General features: G+C 46.1%; 2 protein-coding genes across 2 annotated transcripts; both read right to left on the bottom strand.

Moving 5' to 3' along the window:
- Window positions 1-2,721: 2,721 nt before the first annotated feature.
- On the bottom strand, window positions 2,722-4,022 carry LOC101089717 (olfactory receptor 9Q2). Its single transcript, XM_003993452.3, has one exon. It carries the CDS (start codon window positions 4,010-4,012, stop codon window positions 3,068-3,070), a length of 945 nt encoding a protein of 314 aa, XP_003993501.2. The 5' UTR covers window positions 4,013-4,022; the 3' UTR covers window positions 2,722-3,067.
- Window positions 4,023-14,705: 10,683 nt separating this feature from the next.
- On the bottom strand, window positions 14,706-15,672 carry LOC101089463 (olfactory receptor 9Q1). Its single transcript, XM_003993451.2, has one exon. The coding sequence runs from the start codon at window positions 15,670-15,672 to the stop codon at window positions 14,737-14,739; it is 936 nt and encodes a 311-aa protein (XP_003993500.2). The 3' UTR covers window positions 14,706-14,736.
- Window positions 15,673-16,555: the final 883 nt, after the last annotated feature.

Below are 16,555 nucleotides of genomic sequence, written 5' to 3'. Positions count from 1 at the left end.
CAGCGACCTCTTCACCGGTCCCGTGTCCTCAGAGTTCAGCCCACATGGAAACTGTCTCCTGCAGAACATGTTTCCCAGAAGATGAAAACATCTCAAATTTCTTCTTTGCTCCCATTTTCCTTCCATTTCTTATGCTACTCTCTATTCTCCTTTTAATAGAGGTATTTAGATGACTCAGAACTACAGTCTCCTTTTAAAACTGGCATATGGCTTTAGGCAATACCATCTGTGATCTTTGTAACCAAGCAAGAATACTGAGGAGCATCTTCTACTTTTTTTGATAATACAAGCAGTACTTTACTGTAATCGAGAACCGTTTATCCGAAAGATACAAGAATTATCTAACAGTCCAAAAGCAATCAATGTAATCCACCATATTAATAAGCACAAAATAAAACTATATGATCATCCTAGTGGATACAGAAAAATCTTCTCACAAAATCCAAAATCCATTCCTGATTTAAAAAAAACAAACAAAAAATGAAACAAAACAAAAAAACTCTTAGGGCACCTGGGTGGCTCAGTTGGTTGAGCATCTGACTTTGGCTCAGGTCACGATCTCTCGGTTCGGAAGTTCGAGCTCCACATCGGGCTTGCTGCTGTCAGTCTGTCAGCGCAGAGCCTGCTTCAGATCCACTGTCCCCTCTCTCCACCCCTCCCTGGCTTGCGCCCCCTCAAAAGTAAATAAACATTTAAAAAAATTTTTTAACTTAAAAATTAAAAAAAAAAAAACCTCTCAACAAACTAGGAATCAAAGGGAACTCCCATAAGCTAATAAAGGACATCTATGAAAAACCCACACAGTGACTGATGAAAGAATAAGTTTCTTCTGATCAAGAACAGGACAGGAACGTACACTGTCATTACTTCTATTTTTTTTTTATTTTTTTAAAGGTTTTTATTTATTTTTGAGACAGAGAGAGACAGAGCATGAGCAGGGGAGGGGCAGAGAGAGAGGGAGACACAGAATCGGAAGCAGGCTCCAGGCTCTGAGCCATCAGCCCAGAGCCCGACGTGGGGCTCGAACTCACGGACCGCGAGATCGTGACCTGAGCTGAAGTCGGACGCTTAACCGACTGAGCCACGCAGGCGCCCCTCATTACTTCTATTAAACATTGCACTGGAAAGGAAATAAGGCAGACAGAGAAAGACAAATACTGTATGATCTCACTTGTATGTGGAATCTAAAAAAACAAACTCCTAGAAACAGAGATCATATTTGATAGATGATAATAGATAGATAATGGATAGATCGATGATACATGGATGGATAGATAATAGATATGTAGATAGATTATAGATACTTAGATAATAGATGGATAGATAGATAGGTAGATAGATTAAATAGATGTAGATGATAGAACAAAACAATTAAATATATATTAAATGCTATTAAATGGTAAGAAAACAATGATCGGTGTTTGGAAAGGAACCTTGAATTCTTAGGCAATCACTGAAATTGAACAGGAAAACACGAAGGCAAGGTTGGTGACTGCCTAGAGGCACCGTACTGATGAACTGCCTATTGGAGGAAGCAACTAAAACCCAGATGCTTCTGAAATGATTTGCATCTGAGACTTGGGGCCTGGGAAGGAGACAGGGGGAAATACACAGGGGGGGTGGCATTTGTGAGCAGACCTTTTCGAGTGAGAGAGGCTTGGGATCAGGTGCTCCCTGTTCTGCAACTTTCTTGCTGCAGAACTTGGACAAGTCATATCACCTCTGTGGGTCTAATATCTTCCTTTTGCAAAATGAGGTCAACCAGAATTACTTTCCACTCAAGTTGCTGGGACTAAAGTAAATCATTCATGTAAAGCCTTTAGCCTGGTGCCTCGAATTAATTTAAGTGTGTATTTAAGCGTATATTACTTCAAGAGTTAAGTTAAAAAAATTTTAGTGAACTCCACGTCTGCAGGTGTCTGGACCCAAGGCTAATGTCAGCCCAGAAGACACTGTTCCAGACAGTTCTAAAATGAAAAGGCCCACAGATCAGCTATGGGTCTTTCTGCCCACTGGTGCTCATTGGGCTGCAGACCCTGGGACAATCACCATAATCAAATTAATTAACGTTTATAGAACTTCACCCAGCACCTTCTGTTTCTGCACATGTACGGAGTTGTCGTGAGAATAAATGTGATACACACAAAACCTGGCTGAGGGTAAATGCTCAATAAGTTTTATTTCACAGTTGAGAAAGCAGACTGACAAACCCTAACTAATCTGAAGCCATACAGCTAAGAAGTGACCGCCTGGATGCTTTGATGCCAAATCCGGAGCTCCTTCTACAACACGCTTGCCTCTGTTCCTGCCACAGAAACTGATCTGTCAGGGGAACATTTGCCCGGCAGTTAATATTGGAAAAATGGGCCCCAATATGCACTCTGTGCGGTTGCTTTACCCCACCCTGCAAAATGTAAGTGACTTGTGCAAAAAAACAAAAACAAAAACAAAAAACGAACAAAGACTGATAAGTCTTTGGATTTTCCAAAGATATTTACTCCACTCATCAAGTGTGTGTTGTGCCTGGGATGTACAGAATTCAACAGATGCTAGCAAATAAGACAGACATGGTCCCTGCTCTTTATGCCCTGGATCCTCAAAAATCTAGTCCTATAGAGTAGGTCAACCCACTTGGCAGATACAAAAAAAAAAAAAAAAAAAAAAAAAAAAAAAAAAACAACTGAGGACGAGGAAGTTGGAACCGAAAGGTAGACACTGGAACCAGAGATGAATATGTTTATTCGACAAATACTTGTTGGGTGTTTTTGATGTGCTAGGTGCTTGGCGAGGCACTGACTGCACAGAAGTGGATTTCACAGATAAAAACGCCTCCTCTCGTGTAGTTTACCTTTTAGTTTGTGAGAATTAGACAATATCACATGTGTAGCACATCGGGCATTGGATGGTGACAAGTATGACATAGAATAATAAATCTGAAAGTGGAGGTGGGAAGTTCGGGTGCAATTCGAAGTAGGGTTGTCTGGGAAAGTCTCCCCAGTTGGTGGAAGTTGAGGATAGACAGAAAGGACAGGGAAACAAAGGAATGACGTACTTAGCAAGAGTCCCTCTAGGGCCTTCCACGAGACTTTGACCTGCTCAGGGCTTTCACAACCGCCTCCTTTACCTCCTTATTCCTCAGGCTATAGATGAAGGGGTTCAGCATGGGGGTCACCACTGTGTAGAGCACTGACACCGCTCGGTCCTCCTCCGAGGACTGGCCCGAGTTGTCTCGGAGGTACATGAAGATGAGAGTGCCGAAGAAGAGTGACACGGCCGTGAGGTGGGAGGCACACGTGGAGAAGGTCTTGGCCCGGCCTCCCGCAGAGCGGATCCTCATGATGGCCACGATGATAAACACGTAGGACACCAAGATCACCAATACACAAAGAGGCATGACAAAAATGGCAAACACAATAATGACCACCTCCTGGGTGTAGCTGTCCCCACAGGTCAGCTTTAACAGGGGAGGGAGATCACAGAAAATAAAGTCGATCTCATTGGTTCCACAGAAGGAGAGGGTGAAGGCTGTGACCGTCCGAACAAAGGCACTGGAGAAACCAGCCGCATAAGCTGCAGCCAGTAAGCCCCAGCGGGCCTTCTCGGTCATGACGGTGACATAAAGCAGGGGCCGGCACACGGCCACGTAGCGGTCATAGGCCATGATTGCCAGGAGGTAGCAGTCGATGGAAGCAAAGAAGGTGAAGAGGAAGAACTGAGCGGCACAGCGTGTGTAGGACAGAACTGCCCCACGCTCCAGCAGCATGGCCAGCATCTGGGGGACCGTGACGGACGAGTAGCAGATGTCCACGAAGGAAAGGTGGCCAAGGAAGAAGTACATCGGGGTGTGCAGCCGGCCATCCACACGGATCAGGATGACCATTCCCGTGTTCCCCAGCAGAGTGAGGAGATAGAAACTCAAAAACACCAGGAAGAGAGGGAGCCCCCACTCGGGATGCTCTGGGAACGCAGTGAGGAAGAACTCGGTCACTACAGTGTCATTCCTCCCAGCCATCCATCCGGCGGTTTACCTGCGAAGATGGACAAGAGCCAGGTGAGGGGAACCTGAAGACACGCACAAGTCATTTCCAGCAAGAAGGCTTTAAATTGGGTGTCTGGCGGGAGACACCAGACTTGAACAAACCTTGCAGTTTAAGTGGAAATGGACAAATAACAGAGCTCATTAGAAGAGAAAACTGATGAACACCTCTATTACACTAAGAACAGACAGCAAGTGCTTATCTGACTTTCAAGTCAACCCTTGTATTTGCAACTCTGTCTCCAATTAGCTGTTTGATCTTATACAAGGCACTTAACCTCTCTGAACCTCAATTTCCTCCTCTGCCAGAAGGGGATCATAATATCTGCCCTACTTAAGAGATAACGTTAATGCATAGATTAAAACAGATGCAAAAGTGTACAGGAAAGCTAAAAGCACTCCACGTATATATAGTAGCTATTTAAAATTGTAAATGAATGTTTTAAGGAAGGAAAATTTATATTCTATTGAACAAAGGAGCATGAACCGAAAAAAAAAAAAAAAAAGCATATTAGCAATCAGCAATGGACTCTGACTGTAGGAAGGAAGATTTCTATTCTCAGTCTAAAAGCAGGCATGTTTAACAAATAGCTGTTACCCTAATTAGGGTTGGCTGCCTGGCTTATTAAGGAGTTTTCATTTGTTGCTTTTTGTAAGTACTAGCAATAACCTTGGAATCAAAACAACAAACATAAGCTCTTTTCAGCACCTAACAAAACTCCATAAGCATTGTTTGGTTGTTCACACAGTCCTGGAAAACGCAGTAGTTTGCTCATAGACAAGCATCCAAATTAGAAAGCAGAAACACTTCTGCAGTCTGGTATCTAAGCGCTGTTGGTGGGATCTCAGCTAAGGGATTTGGAATCTTTAGGGTTCTAAAGCAGGGCTGTAAAGGAGGACTTCGATCCTGTTTCATTCCCTGATGCACCAGCAGCCAGGCCAATACTGAGCTGATCCATTAGGGAAAATAACAAAGAACAGAAATTAGATCTGGAAGCCATGGGACCTGCCAATGCAGAAGAGACCTGTGTTCTGATTCATCCACACAAGATGCGTGACCCTACGCAAGTCATTTTTCCCCTCTGGACTTCAATTACCCTGTCTTTGTTCCCTTTCACTAAACAACAATACAGCATGAGTCCATAATCATAGCAACTCGGGGGCGGTAAGTTGGCTTCCAGACCTCTATGTCTGCTCTCACTTCATGGAGCCCCTCTCTTTCTTCTCACCTTGACAAAACAATAAATCCCTGACTCTGGAGCTTCCTGGGACTGTCTTCAGACTCGGACGGCATAGCAGGGCTAGGGCACCAGCCTCTCTCCCTGAGCTTCTGATCCACCAGTAGACCTTGGCTGACAGTGCTCCCTATATTCACTGCCCCAGCATCATGCCTGAATTGGTCCCCAAGGGGAGTCTCCAGGGAGGGGCAATTTATCTTCATGTGACTTCTAACGAGGTGTCTAATATCTTTGAGGATTTCTCTGTGATTTCAAACTCCAAAAGCCCCATCTCCTGTCCTGCCATCACTCAGCAGCATCTGACAAGGCTCGTTCCTGGTCTTGTCTCATTTCTGCCTTGTACCAAAAGGAATGTACTTTTTTGAAGTTTTCCTGTATCTCTATTGGGAATTTTGTCAAAGGCTTTGCCCACTGCCACTCTAGGCATCTCTGACCGTTTTTGGAAGCACAAGCCTTTGTTCCCCGATGCCAAGACATGCTGAAATTGGCGATTCTGAAATTTCGCCGTTTGGCAGAAAGAGAATTGTGCAAATGGCGAGTCACGAGGTGTGTGTGAGTCGTGAACAGACTTCTACCAGGCAAACTGAACAAATTCTTAGTGGTGATCGATCTCTCCTCCAGATGCTGGTTCTCAAACTGGTTCTCCTGGTGCATAAGAATGGCCCAGGGAATTTATTTAAAGCATGAATACTATCATCCTGCCTCCAGAGATTCTGATACAGTTCTTTTGTCATGGGGTACAGACATCTACCTTAGTTTGTTTGTTTTTTTTCTTCAAGTTTATTTATTTATTTTGAGAGAGAGACAGAGAGTACATGAGCAGAGGAGGGGCAGCAAGAGGGAAAGAGACAGAATCCCAAGCAGGCTCCGTCCCCTCAGGGCAGAGCCTGACGCGGGGGCTCGAACCCACGAACCGTGAGATCATGACCTGAGCAGAAATCAAGAGCCGGACGCTTAATGGACTGAGCCCCCCAGGCGCCCCAACACCTTCCTTGTTAACAGGCTTCCCAGGGGGGTCCAGGGAGGAAAAGAGGTATACTGTTCTCACAAGTTTGGAAATCACTGCATCCTGTATCTTCAGTGTGGAAACTCATATCGCCTAGCAGTGTATTAAACGATCTATGAGGTCCTGTAATTAAGAAGCCTTGTCACCTTTCTTAGCCCACCATTTCCCCCAAATATTTGACCACAAAACCTCTTTTTCAGTGAAAGCAGATTAGCATCCTGCAGAGTCAGAGTTCCCAGGGATGGGTGTGCCTGAGGCAGTACAGCTCTGAAAAAGCTCAGCAATTGACCAAACGCCAAACAGCCAATAATCATTCCAAGAAAAGGCATCTCCTGATGACTCACCATCTCGAAATCTGGCTCCTTTAAGTCTGTGCAGACTGGCTTGCCCAAAAGCAATCGCTCCTACTGTGAAAGGGATTGGTAGGGGGTCAGGCAGGGAGTAAAATCCCTCCAGATCGTTCCCTCAGGAGCTTTTTAAAAAAAGACTTTTCCTTCAGTCCCGAAGAGGGTCCGGTGGCTGAGCATCTGTAGTTCTGCTTCAGAAACAATAGTGATTCCACCTCACTCCATCCCCGCTGTGATGGCTGCTGAGACCATCAGAAGCCCACTTTCAGGAAGCTCTGGTAGAATTTTAAACCATTATCAGGTAATTATTCAGACAATTCAGTCATCATGAGGCCAGCCCCAGAAAGAAAGCAGAATGAAGCTCAAAAGTTATGGACCAAAATTTCACATTTGTGAGTAGCGGAGCCTATACAGCTACAGTAAAGGGAGTTTAGAGGTTTGTTTCTAGAACTACTGATTTGACCGACATTTGTTTCCCGATCTAGAGATTCAGGGCATGGCGGTGGCTAAGCCAACATGTGATAGGGATATCCAATAGAATAATAGCAAAGACCACGCAAGCTGTTTCCTATATGCCAGTTGACTCTTCTACGATGATAGAGGATGACAGATGATGATGCTCATGCTGATAGATGATAGATAGATAGATAGATAGATGTATTAGTTGATTGAATCCACAAAACAACCTTATGAGTTAGGTACTATTATTGGCCCCATTTTAAGGGGATGAGAACATGTAGGCACAGACAGTTGGAGTAGATTGCCAATGGTGCCAAAGTGAGGGGCAGAGCTAGGATTTGAGCCTGAGCAGCCTGGCTCCAGAATGCACACGATGAACTCCTGTACTCTATTGCAAACCCTCGTGCGGATGTCTCTAGACCCCTATATTTGGGAATAGTTGGCGAGTTCTGCCTTCTACATCTCTACTTTCTTTCTAACCTTTTAAAAAGAAGGGACAGGGCTTGGAGATGGGACCTACCTTGCAGAGTGAGGAGACTGTGGTAGAAAATTCTTGGGGTACTTGTCCAGGCCGCTGCTCCTTCTAAAAGGTATTACTCAACAGCCACGGAGGAAGGATGGACTCAGCATCGCCCTCAGCCCCCTCTGGCCTCACCCTTGTAAGCATAGATCATTGGAGGAGGAGAAAGCTCAACCTGAGTTGATTGCCAGGGTTAACCCTCTCTTCTTCCAAAAGGCTCTTTTCTTGAACTAAAGTGGATATCTGTTCCTTGTAGCCAAGGAGTCCTGCCTCATAGTCTGGAGGAAGCATTAGGAAGGACAGTAGGTTTTGGTGTAAGGAGGATATATCCTCAGCTCTGTTATCATCCCCCATCCATACGTGGATGGATCTCATGCCAGTTCAAGGTTGAGGACCGTCTAGGGCCCTTAAATTGGCTTTGGAAGCATTTATCCTGATGTTACAGTTCATCATGGGTGTCCCAATCCTCCCTTTACATATTACAGAACTGCCGGATTTTCAGAGGCACCCATAAGATGCTAGAACTACAGGGGACATTAGAAGCCAAATGACTTCTTTCCAATTCACAGGCAAACAGGCCGTAGTCTCCAAATAGGAAGACAGTCAATGGTTGGATCAGTTCACTTGATTCCCAATCCATAATTTAAGGCCAAACGGGTTAACTGGCACCTTACCCAGTGGCCCCTTACTTCCCCCAAATACAGAGGAGGCCCCAAACAGAAGATGACCAGATAATCAAGCGAATGCTTCTTGATTCAGTTCTAATTCTTAAAAATGCGTATCCGCCCTTTCTCCCCGCCAAATTCTGTCAGGGGTTTGCAGCCTGAGACAAGCTTCTTCCACTGTTTCCTTTATAAGTTGTCTTGAAGTTTTCTTAGAGCTTCTATATCTGAACTTCCCCAAATGATGGAGCCAGAGGACTTTAGGGGTCCAGTCCAGCTCCTCACAAGTGTGGAGAATGAAATCCTAAAACGGGAATACTTCCAGTCTCTGGGGCATCTTGATGAGGTCTTCTTAGTCATGGGGACAAAAGCCCAGCACCCAACGTGACTGGAACACACAGATGAATTCACCCCAAGACTCTCAAAACCTCAGGAAATGCAGGGAAGGGTGCAGCCAGAACTTAGGGACAACTGGACCTGGTAACGCTCATGACATCAGGAATTTTTCTATGGTCCGTGACCGTCTGTGAATGTCAGCTTTGGTCTTTCCACAAAGTAGAAAAACAAATGGCCTCTGGTTATGTCCACACCTCACATGCCCCAGCCTTCCCACCACAAAAAAGATGAAAATCACCTTTTCTGGTGCCAAGTTAAAAGAAAAATTCCAAGAAAGATCTCGGAGGTCATATGGCCAAGGGACAAGGCGCCTACCTCAGGGCCAGTCGGTGGAGCCCAGAAAGATGTGGAAATGCCCATGTGAACTCAGGGTCAGATTCCCAGACGAGAAGGGATGCTAGTTTGGGAACACGAAAGAAGAGATTTTTACCACACTAAGATCAGGAGAACCCGAGAAATTCCTGAGGCCCCTGGACTTCGGGGGATCCCTCAGAGGTGGTGACTAAGCAGTGACTGGGGGAAGCAAGAGGCGGCACAGCTGGAAGCAGATGTGTCCGGCGCTGGTGTATAAGCCTTCAGCTTTCCATCCTGCCTGCAGATCTAACTGCCATCAACAAGGCATTGGAAAGACAAGTTCTGTTTGGGAATGTCTTTAAGCTTTATGGCCGACCACCTATGAGAAGTAGGGGAGATGGTTCACTTTCAGAAATACCAAATGAAAGCTGTGCTGTCTAGTTAACAGCAAGTTTGCAACCTACTGGAAATATGGATGAACCACCCTCCCCCCAACAATGGAGTCCCGGGGTGCCTGGGTGGCTCAGTGGGTTAAGCATCCGACTTCAGCTCAGGCCATGATCTCACGGTTCATGAGTGCGAGCCCCGTGTCAGGCTCTGTGCTGACAGCTCAGAGCCTGGAACCTGCTTCGGATTCTTTGCCTCCCTCTTCCTCTGCTCCTCCCCCACCCCTTCTCTGTCTCTCAAAAAAAAATAAGTGTTAAAAAAAACTTTTTTTTAAAACCAAAAAACAAACAAACAAACAAAAACAATGGAGTACCGAACCCTTAGACACTTCACTTCCTGGTTCTTCTTCCCCTCTCCGTTTCTCCGGCTTATTTTCATGGGCTTTGCAATGAGCATGAGCCAAAGAGCAAAGGGAAGAAGGACTGAAAGTCTCTGCATCACCTCAGGGAATGTACATTTGTTCCAATGGGCATAGGCGATGTCCAGGTAAGGCTGTAACTTCTGTAGTACTCAGCCAATGAGGAAACGGGGGCGGGACTTCATGCTAGGAGATAAATTGTCTGCTGTAACTGCCCCAGGTGTGCCTGTCCATCAGACACCTGCTCTCACAGGAATGTTGATTAAAGCCTCACTCCACTGTACTCTGAGTTTCTGCGTCCCTCCTTCGATTGGGTCGGTGGACTCATTTCTCACACCATGTAAGCTTTATGCCTGACCACCTATGAGAAGGGAGATGATTCACTTTCAGAAATCCCAAATGAAAAAGTGTTCAGAGTTCATCTCAGGCCACTCCAGCTTCCTTGACCTAAGCACTCATTCCTGTACTTCTCTGTCACCTAGACTTGGGCGCTCATTTGTCCTGACCCAGGCTGGACAAAGTGGCTGGCAACGCATAATGTGGGTCCTCTTCTCAAACAATTTACACTTTCACAGAGTTAAAGCCCAGTCATACAGAATGCCAGACCACAAAGGGGCTCTTAGAATTCTCTTATTCTAGCCTTTCCCCAGGTTTTCAGGTGGAGAAACTTGAGGTACAGAATTGGGAACTCCCTTAAGGAAGGACATGCCACTGGCTAGTGTCAGTCACCACCCAGCCTTCTTTCCATCACCCGAAGGTCCCCAGAAAAGAAAGCCACACGAGGTGATTTCCAGCAAAGGAACTGAAAGCAAAGAAAGGGGTTTTGAGAGGGAATCGGGCCCCTTTTTGACACCTCACAAGTCATGCCTTATCGCTCCTGTCCTACCTGCCTCTGGAAGAGCTGTGGCCTTTCTTCCCCCACCTCCTGGACTGGAAAGTGTGGTCCCCAGGACTCCGCTTTCAGGGCTGGAGCAAAAAATGTGAGGAGTGTGTCCAGAACCCAGCAGAGAGGCCATAATACCAATAAGTCCATTCTTTGATAGCTCCTGGAGGACCTCGCTTATGGTATTAGAGTTCTCCTTGGAGGAAACTACCTGAGAAGGGTGAGGGGGAGCATCCAGCTGAGCGCCAGGCATGAGACCAGGAGTGTTTGGGTAGGGTATTATACTCACTACCCACTTCTTGAGTTGGATATCCAAGGTTATCTGCCCAGACCTTTTTTTTATTCTCCTTTTAGGTATTACAGCCACATTCAAGACTGTCCCACAGATGGTGTTTTCTGGTCTAAATAGCCTAGTGTTCCCTATGCATATTTTAATGATTAATCCTCAACTATGTATTTTCTGTTAAAATGGGACTTTTAAAATTAAAATAACTAGGGGCACCTTGGTGGCACAGTCGGTTAAGCGTCCGACTTCAGCCAGGTCACGATCTTGCGGTCCGGGAGTTCAAGCCCCGCGTCAGGCTCTGGGCTGATGGCTCAGAGCCTGGAGCCTGTTTCTGATTCTGTGTCTCCCTCTCTCTCTGCCCCTCCCCCGTTCATGCTCTGTCTCTCTCTGTCCCAAAAATAAATAAACGTTGAAAAAAAAATTTATAAAAAAAAAAAAATTAAAATAACTAGGAGCGTTTGGGTGGCTCCGTTGGTTAAGGGGCCGACTTCGGCTCAGGTCATGGTCTCATGGTTCATGAGTTTGAGCCCCGCGTCGGGATCTCTGCTGACAGCTCAGAACCTGGAGCCTGCTTCAGATTCTGTGTCTCCCTCTCTCTGGCCCTCCCCCGCTCCTGCTTTCTCTCTTTCTCACAAAGAATAAACAAACATTAAAAAAAATTAAATAATAAAAAGAATCACAATTTGCTTTATTTTAATGACTTCCACACAAGATATAGCAAGATGTAAGGAAATACTAACACCTATTTACAACCAGGTAACCTTCATATTATCAACTATTCTTTAAAAATACTTAACTTGAGGTGCCTGGGTGGCTCAGTCAGTTAAGCGTCCAACTCTTGGTTTCGATTCAGGTTATAATCTCAAGGTTTCATGAGTTCGAGCCCTCATGTCTCTCCCTCTCTGTCTTCTTTTCCCCCACTTGTGTTGTCTCTGTATCTCTCAAAATAAATAAATAAAACTTAAAAAGATTCTCTTTAATATGTAATTTGGGATACCAGGTGGCTCAGCTGGTTAAGCATCCGACTCTTGATTTCGGCTCAGGTCATGATCTCACGGTTCATGAGATCGAGCCCCACATTGGGCTCTGTACTGACAGTGTGGAGCCTGCTTGGGATTCTCTCTTTCCCTCTGTCTCTACCCCTCCCTTGCACACACATGCACTCTCTCTCTCTCTCTCTCTCTCAAAATAAATAAATGAACTTAAAAAAAAACTAATTTAACCATGTCTGCCCTTCCATACATAAGTGGATACCTTAGGACATTTTTCTTAACTTTCCCTGAACTCTCTCTATAGAGGAAAAGTCCCATATACGACACTGGGGCTCTGTGGCCACTAGTCCCTAGAGACAGCTCAGTTGGCCCCTTCTTCTTAAACAGCAGCCTTAACTGCCTGCTTAGAATCTCATCAGAAAGAGCATAAGTTGTCTCCTTATATCTAGCAGCTCATTCTCTTAGCAGTTCCTTTCAATTCATGGTGTGCTTCCTGCCTTCTGGAAGATTCCAAGAGAGCAAACAGCTCTTTGGTGCACTGCTCTCACTCACACAGACCCAATGGTGTCTCTTCAATCAGGAGGTAACTTCACATGACCAATCGGAGATTTCTAGCTCCTTTCTTAACTTTTGCCTTTTGCCACTACCTGTAACACAGTCAACACGGGAGCTATTTATGAACTGTCCGTCTTTTGGAGCTATGCATTTTCAACCTGGGTTTCAAGAACCAGACAAGCCACTATTGAATGGATCTAGTATTTCTGATGATGATTATAATATGCATTTTAAATCATCCTGTCTTCTAGAAATACACATAATGTCTTTGGAGATTTTAATGTGTTTTATTTTACTGTAGGTGAGCTTAAATTTAGTATCCTTTGTACTCGTTCTCCCTGAATCTTTGACCGGTCCTCCAGCTGCTTCTTCCAATTTAAAATCCCATTACTGGTATTCTTCACCTTTCAAAATTTCGCGTTGCCCCACTTTACTTTTACGAAAGACCTGTATTCGCACCTGCTTTTGCTACCTGAAAGACATCCAAAGCGGATCTTCACGTTTACAAAAAAAAAAGGACAAAAGGTGACAATAGCGTTCAGCATGCACCTCGAACATGGAGAGTGGCCCTGCCATGATCCCTCCCCAGGAACCACACTCAGCCTCTCAGCATCAAGCCGCCACAGCTCCGAACAATGTCTGTGAGCATCTGTGCTTTGTCTCGATTTATTTTGTGCATCTGTTAGCAAGATGTGTCCTAAGGTATCAGAAAAGCCCAAGAGAGGTTATTTTGGGCTTGCTGAGAATGCTGAAAAATTTTTTCCGTATAAATTAATGGTAATTTTTTTCTTTGCTTTATGCTGTTTTGGCTTAAGAAAGATTTCATAGGAAGCCTCTGCTCTCGGATAGCAGGGCAAAGCTGTATTGCAGTTCCGGGGGTGACACAGCATTCTGGAATCATGCCCTGTTTGTAAGATACTGTCAGCCTCCCTCTTCTCTCCCACGATGGTTTACATCATTCGTACACCTGGGATCTTGGTTTTTGTTTAATCCAAGGGACAGGGAGAAAATAATTTTAATTCCAGGAATAAAGATCACATAAAAACAGAAAATGAAGGGTTGGGTGGTCTGTTCCCTTCTAGTGCCTTGCATTTGACTGAGACACCTGTAAGTTAGAGAAGTGAGGATCAAGAACCAACAGACTCTGGAAGTCTTCAGACCCAGGTTGAGCTGCTGCAGACACAGCGACCCGGTACAGGAGAACCTTCTTGCCCACCTGTGTATGGAATACAACAAGGCTCTGCCTCCCTGAGGTCAAAAACTGTAAGAGCATAGGGGCCGCCTGGGTGGCTCAGTGGGTTGAGCGTCCAATCTCGCGGTCTGTGAGTTCGAGCCCCACGTTGGGCTCTGTGCTGACAGGTCAGAGCCTGGAGCCTGCTGCGGATTCTGGGTCTCCCTCTCTCTCTCTGCCCCTCCCCTACTCATGCTCTGTCTCTCTCTCTCTCTCTCTGTCAAAAATAAACAAACATTAAAAAAATTTTTTTTAAACTGTAAGAACATAGAGTCGACATCAATGATACAGACACAGCAGATGCTATTACGGGAAGTGGGAGGGATATCAATTCACAAGTGGGTTCTCAGCACACATTGTGATGTGTGAGGGCTAGAACAGGCAGGGAGGAAGGAAGAATGGGGTATGTTTCCAGTCAAGAGGAATGGGACAGGCATGTTATGGTGGGCATTTTCCAGTGAGTCCTGCGAGGCACCTCTGTGAACTTTTAGAGTGTGAAGAATACTTTGAGGGGCTTTATTAATTAGACCACTGAACTATGACCTTCATGTAATCATTAGCAATAAGTGTAATCTCAATGTTGAATCCTAACTGAGGACGTAATTCTAAAGTGTTACGGGAGTGACAAGTTCTGATACTGACAGCGGCATCTCACTTCCAAATGCATCAGAAAATAAGGTGGGTCGAAGGATGACTTGATCGATGGGTAATTGAACAGATTATACATATATATGTGTATATATTATACATATACATATATATATGATAAAGCAAAAATAGCAAAATATTAGCGATAGCAGAATCTAAGTATTGGACATAAGGAGTTCACTGTACATTATTTTCAACATCTCTGCGCGATAGAAACCTTTCGTAGAAAAGTTTGCAAAAACTCATTTTGTTTCATAGTCACAGACCTGTGACATGGCTCACGTGTGGATGATACACAGTGAGCGTGCTGGGAATGAGTGTCTAGAATGCTGGAGCTGTTGAAGAGGTACTTCTCGGGACTTTCCAAGTGGGAAATGGTCAGGACCACTCAGCTCGTTCAAGAACTTTCCTCAGGGCTTCCTTCACTTCCTGGTTCCTCAGGCTATAGATGAGGGGGTTCAGCATGGGGATAACTGTTGTGTAAAACACAGCCACCACCCGATCTTCCTGCAAGGAGTGGCCCGAGTTGTCTCGGAGGTACATGAAGATGAGAGTGCCGAAGAAGAGTGACACGGCCGTGAGGTGGGAGGCACACGTGGAGAAGGTCTTGGCCCGGCCTCCCGCTGAGGGGATCCTCATGATGGCCACGATGATGAACAGGTAGGACACCAAGATGGCCGCCATGCAGGCAGGGATGACAAATATCGCAAACACAATAATGACCACCTCCTGGGTGTAGCTGTCCCCACAGGTCAGCTTTAACAGGGGAGGGAGATCACAGAAAATAAAGTCGATCTCATTGGTTCCACAGAAGGAGAGGGTGAAAGCCGAGACTGTCCTCACGGAGGCACTGAAGAGACCAGCACCGTAAGCCCCAGCCACAAAACCCAGACGGGCCTTCTGCGTCATGACGGTGACATAAAGCAGGGGCCGGCACACGGCCACGTAGCGGTCATAGGCCATGATTGCCAGGAGGTAGCAGTCGATGGAGCCAAAGAAGGTGAAGAGGAAGAACTGAGCGGCACAGCGTGTGTAGGACAGAACTGCCCCGCGCTCCAGCAGCATGGCCAGCATCTGGGGGACCGTGACAGACGAGTAGCAGATGTCCATGAAAGAGAGGTGACTCAGGAGGAAGTACATCGGGGTGTGGAGCCGGCCATCCACGCGGATCAGGATGACCATTCCTGTGTTCCCCAGCAAGGTGATGAGATAGATCAACAGAAAGAGGAGGAAGAGAGGGAGAGCCTGTTCAGGACAGTCAGTGAACGCAGTAAGGAGGAACTGGGTCGTGGAGGTGAGGTTCTTCTCTGCCATGACACCAGAGGTGCCTGAGAACGCTAGGATGAGAAGCCAGGTAGGAAGCTGTAAACAGGACTGAACCGTATTTCTAGCTTAAGTCCACGTACCATGGACAAAACACAGCAGGTGCTGTGTGAGCTTCAGAGGTGACTGTTCTCAGCCCCTCCCTTCAAGGGAGCGCAGAGAAACAAGAACCATCTTCTATGTCCAGGAAGCCAGTGCAGGCGAACATCGCGGATTAGGATTACACATTCCCCCACCTTTCTCACAAGTTAACTGCGTGAGCCCCCGCGAGTCAAATAACCCTTCTGAACCAAAATTCCCCTGTCATTCCAGGAGGGGTTGGTCCACGGGGTCCTGCCCACCACCGGAATGTCTGTCTCGGGACTCTGTCTCTTTCTCTGCAAGATCACACACAGCTCCTCCCTTATCTCAAACACTTGTCATCACTCGCCTGCATCAAAACAACAGCTGTCACTGACAGTTCTCCCCGGCTTCAGAAGTACTTCTTGCCAATTCTTGCTCTTTGTTGTCCCCAGAGTAATATGTCTAAGGCTTTAATCTGATCGTGCCTAACTCCGCTGTTAGAATCCAGCCATGGCGTCCCGTCTAGGATAGGATATTTTGCAGACGTCTCAACATGTCGGGGAGAGCCCGCCATGGGGTCCCCCCCTCCCTACTTCTCTGTGTCCCTTGCTTTCTTCTCACTCTTCACACCCTCAGCCACCCTCCCCCATCACGTCTCACCAGCCACACGGGATCATTTGCACACCTTCTCTACTCCCCATGCTTTCTCTCATTTCTGTGCCTTCCACAGGCCACCCCTTCTGACAAAGCACCTTGTCTTTCCCATCCCCATGGGGCAGATTGTACTTCTCATGGAAAAGTCTCTCTTGAG

This window comes from Felis catus, chromosome D1 (assembly GCF_018350175.1).
Source record: "Felis catus isolate Fca126 chromosome D1, F.catus_Fca126_mat1.0, whole genome shotgun sequence".
Classification (NCBI taxonomy): domain Eukaryota; kingdom Metazoa; phylum Chordata; class Mammalia; order Carnivora; family Felidae; genus Felis; species Felis catus.
This window is presented reverse-complemented; position numbering and strand designations above follow the sequence as displayed.